The following is a 4,689-nucleotide window of genomic DNA, read 5'->3' as shown; positions in this document are numbered from 1 at the left end:
GTGATACTTTGCTCAGAAGAACATTCTCCAGCTCCATCCATGTGAACATGAAGGATGTAAAGTCTCCATCCTTCTTAATGGCTGCATAGTGAAAATCCTTCTGATACTTGAAAAGAAACGCCAACACACACTATGAAAAAAAGCCAATTCCTTCCTGACTATTGGAAACTGAAGGAGAATCAGTAGCTTTTAGTTGGCCTTTCCCTCCCAGTTGCGTTTCTGGACAACTAGACAGCACAGGTGGAGGGAGAAAGTTTATCTTTACAAAACAGTTTCAGTTAGTAAGTGTTGAACAAAATGATAAAACTCAAAGACCACCCTTTGCCATCCCTAACAAAACTACTGATTCAGCAACAATTATCAATGAATGGGAGAGTGGGACCATGGCACCAGCCACCCACGGAGGAAAGGGCGCCGTGAACAGGCAAACAGAGGGGGCCAGGCTGCCCCACCCAGACCTATACATGGTCCCCGCATCTCCACATGCAGGACACCCAGTCAGTATAACCACATGCCCTCCAAGGAGGCCTGCAAAAATGCTGACCCTGCCCTGCCTACAGCTCCCTAGCTGGCAGTCACCTCTGGGGCTTAAGGCAGAGCCTCCGAGAACATTCCCCATGCTCTGGCGAGGGCAGGGACCCACATGTCACTCCTTGTGCTTTTTAACAACGTGTGGAATGGGTACAAACAGCCCCAAATAGTGGTATTTTTGAAAAGTGAGGCAAATACAGCACAGGGTTGTGGCTTCCCTTAGTGCCTGCCAAGGAAAAACACCATCCTAAAGGCAAACACCACACCTGCTGATGTAAGCTTGAGTGAGCTCCTTCACAGCCCAGGGAATTTTGCTGCCGCTCAGCCCCTGGCTGGTGCTGGCGCTGCCACCAGGGCCCAGCGCCACCTGCATCGCAGCATCTCTGGGACTGAAACTGCACTACCCTGGGGCCTTCCACAGCACCACGGAGGCAATGGAAAAGGACAAAGCCAACACCATGTCAGTGTGCCCTGTGGGACTGAGTTCCGCTGACTCCAGTGACTGGCCAGCAATCTCCCAGAGTCAACTCACAGCGGAAGGCGGGTACAATGTGGGGTGTGTGCCACACACAGAGGCCAAATGGGCTGCTGCACTGACCAGATCAACTCTGGGACCAAACCCAGCGCTGTGTGCCCCACCCCACCTCCAGACCCTGTCTGCTCCTGCTTTCAACATGCCCTCCCTGCCCACCCACACCCCATCCTCCCTTCAAGCTCAGGTTAGATGTTACTTTCTTACCCCACATCTAGCCAGGTTAGGCCACCAATGACAAACTCTCACAGCACCTAACGCTGGACTTAAGACCATGATCTGATAGCAACTGTCACCACGTGGTTCACCTGTGCTGTCCTGTCTTCTAGGCGACTCTGCACGATCCCCACAATAGTTAAGTACACCCAGTTGTTCCCTACCATCATGGTTGGTAACACTGGTTAAAAAGCCACACGTGTGTACTCCAAAAGGCACTCACTCTGGTCCTCACAACACCTTCTTATGGCCAATGCTACTGCCTGCTCACAGGTCAGTAGGGTGACTCGAAATACCTGCCTGCTCACAGGCCGGTAGGGTGCCCTGAAATACCTGCCTGCCTACATGTGCTGTGACTAGGTCACACCCAGAACACAGCCAAAGAGGTAGCATATGGAAAGTCAGGACTTGACGCCACAGACCCTACATGTCTGAACATTACCTGACGCACCCCGTTACTCATCAGAGCATAATGACTTTAGCTGCACGTCGTCACAGTGCTGGTGGCAGACTTCCTCCCACGAATTCAAACTCAGCACCGCAGCCCAGTCAGGCTCCAGATGATGGACTGGTCTCCCAGCAGGTGGAGGAAACCTCCCAGACCATACAGTGCCACCCTGCCTGATCACTGTGCCCACTGCTTTCCAGAAGAGTACAATGATGGGAGCGTACTGGTTCCCCTGCCGCTCTGCTTAACAGTCAGGCAAAAACCAGAAAACTGTTGAGAGAATCAGCCTGCAGGAGTTAAGGTGGAGGGACAGGACACTGGCCACTGGAGGCGATCCATGATGCAGAGTCCCTCCGTTGACTATGCCACACTTCCACGCCTAAATGTGGCAAGCGTGGGTCTGATTTGCTTCAATGCCTTCAGAAAAGGTACCTGTGCACCTGGAAATTCATTTCAAACTCAGAAAAAATGTCGTATGCCAAAAATTCGTCTCTTGTCAGTTAAAACACTACCAAGAATTGTCAGTACCCAGTTTTGAGGGTGGGGGCGCCCTGGTAACCACGGTACCCCAATCCTGTTCAGCACTGGGCTTCCGACTGACGACTGACGAGGCAATGCAGTATCACATCAATAAGACCCTACGACCCTTGACAAGCCGCCTCAGCCCAGTCTGGGGCGCCCACTCTCTGAATCAACCCAGCTCTCCCGAATGGTGACGCTACTGAAGCCCGAGAGGTGAGAGGCAATGCTCAGGAGGAGGAACATCCAGAGAGGGAAGACGTCTTTGAAGCTCCTAGCTCCCTCTCTCCCTTGTACAAATTAAGAAACTGAGGCTCTGAATGGTGGCCACCAACAGGGGACATAGCCGGACTCAAAAGCAGGTCACTACTGCCCTTGCTCTGCGTAGGAGAGAAAGAGGGAACTGCCTCCCTAAACGGGACCGAGCAGGACCTGAGTCCTACTCCACCAAGGGGACCCTCCTCCACCTGGGGGGCCCGCCCGGGGCCTGGGCCTGGGCCTGTCCCTCGGGGCGCCACCCGCTCTGTCCCGGGGCGGGAGGGAATCCGAGTCTCTCCCAGCGCCTCTCGTGGCCCCCAGCCCGCCCTGCTCCCCCTCGGCGGAAGGGCGGCCGTGGGTCCCGGGAGCTTGGAGGAGCCCGCCCGTCCGCCCGTCCGGCCGCTCGCCGCAGCAGAGGGAAGGAGCCGGGTCGAGGCCCCGCTTGCCGCCGCCCCCGCTCGACCGCGCTGGGAAGCCTCACCGGCCCGCGCTGCGTGCTGACGGTGGTCGCCATGGTGCTGCGGCGGCCCCTGCGCCTCGCCGACCCAGAGAGCAGAGACAGACGCGCTCTCGCGCCCGGCTGGAACCTGCGACGCCGACGATAGTCAGTCGCCCAAGGCAGCCGCCGCCACAGTCAGCTGACGGCCACCACGCACCGCCCACCGCCCCCACTGCGCAGGCGCCGCTCTAGGCCCCGCCCCTTCCGGGCCCCTCACGCAGGCGCGCTGCCGCCTCGGGCGGGGGCCGAGCCTCCTGAGAGCGCTTGCGCAGTTGCTCTAGCCTTCCGCCAGGCCGCCTTGCGAAATTGGTTCCAAGAGTGGGCGTCTGCGCATGCCCAACCTCACAGGTTCTGCTAGGGCACTGCGGAAACGGCCCGGACCACTTCAATCCTCCCAGAGGAAAGGTGTCCGAGTTTAAGCTTTTGAAATAGGAGTCGGGGTGCAGGAGAGAAGCGTGCGGGCTGGCAGGGATTGGAACGGCGAGCCCTTCCCGCCTGGCAGCACCTGGCTGCTCCTCCCTCTGCCCGCTCTCCGCGGGGATTGCGGGGACAGAGCGGAGGCGGTGGGTTTCCCGGGCGGCCCTGTGTTCTCGTTCTTTTTGAGCTGCCCCAGATCCCAGATTTGATGGCCATTCCTGCTGGAGTCGCTTTCTTCCTGGGCGCCACCCTGCTCTCTCTGCTCGCGTCTCCAAGACCACACCTCCCAGTGTGTCCTGGCATCTTCCCCGGTCCATGGGCACCGCCTCGCTGTAATCTCGACCTGCGCTCAGTGAACGCCACAGTTCAGTTGCTATCAGCCGTCTGCAGGCTGCTGATCACGAAATGCTACCCGGCCTCGACCTCGTCTGAGCACTAGACCCACCTCCCGCCTCCCCAGTCCTCCCGCACGTGGTGGACAGGTGGGCCCAGGACCCCAACCTCCAGGTGTTCACATTCTTGTCCAGTCCTCCTCTCCTCTTTAGGGCGGTCGGGGCTGTGACTTTTCCCCAAACAATAGAACATAGCAAGTGTGGTGGCGTGTCACCGCCATGGTTGGCCTGCATTGCATTATTCCCTCGTGCCTGCAGACCCGATCTCAGGGCCTCTCATGCTCTGAAGAAGCAAGCTGCCATATATCCGCAGCTTCAAGAAAACAAATTCTGCCAGCAACCTGAGGGAGCTTGGTTCCTTCCCCAGTCAAGCCCCTAGATAGAGTGCAGCCCACCTGCCTCCTTAGTCACAGCCTGGAAGGCCCCAGTGGAGCTGCCTATGCGCTCGCCTCGGACCCTGAGACCACGGTGTGCCGTTTACTCCGCGGCATTTCCAGCTGGTCATCTGACTTAAGTGTTATTGGAATCCTGGAGGAAAAAGAAAAGATGGCTGAGAACCTTGCAAGTTAATGACAGGAGCCAAACCACATACGTGAGCGACAGTGAATGCCAAACAAAGAAACGAAACACTGGGTCACACCAGACTCGCTGCCAATAATGAAAAGCAGAAAGTCATAAAAGCAGCCAGAGGAGAAAGGCACTTTACTTAAAACTAAGAATAACAGACTTCCTGTTGGCAACAATTTGAGCCATGAGACAAAGGGATGACTCTCTAAAGTGCTGAAAGAAAAAAAAAAAAAACCAGAATTCTATACCAGCTGAAACACCTTTCAAAAAGGTACAGTGACACACATCAGGGCAGTGGTTGTCCCGGCGC

General features: G+C 56.5%; 1 protein-coding gene across 1 annotated transcript in view; it reads right to left on the bottom strand.

Annotated features, from left to right (window-relative positions):
- The window catches only part of TOLLIP (toll interacting protein), a 23,895-nt gene extending 20,804 nt beyond the window's left edge, over positions 1–3,091 (bottom strand). The window contains exon 1 of the mRNA XM_012813339.1: positions 2,986–3,091. Coding sequence (XP_012668793.1) covers positions 2,986–3,018 — 33 coding nt within the window. The 5' untranslated portion in view covers positions 3,019–3,091. The remainder of the gene's footprint in view (positions 1–2,985) is intronic.
- Positions 3,092–4,689: the final 1,598 nt, after the last annotated feature.

Source organism: Otolemur garnettii, unplaced genomic scaffold, assembly GCF_000181295.1.
Source record: "Otolemur garnettii isolate 467f Iridium unplaced genomic scaffold, OtoGar3 scaffold00260, whole genome shotgun sequence".
NCBI classification, from domain to species: Eukaryota; Metazoa; Chordata; class Mammalia; order Primates; family Galagidae; genus Otolemur; species Otolemur garnettii.
This window is presented reverse-complemented; position numbering and strand designations above follow the sequence as displayed.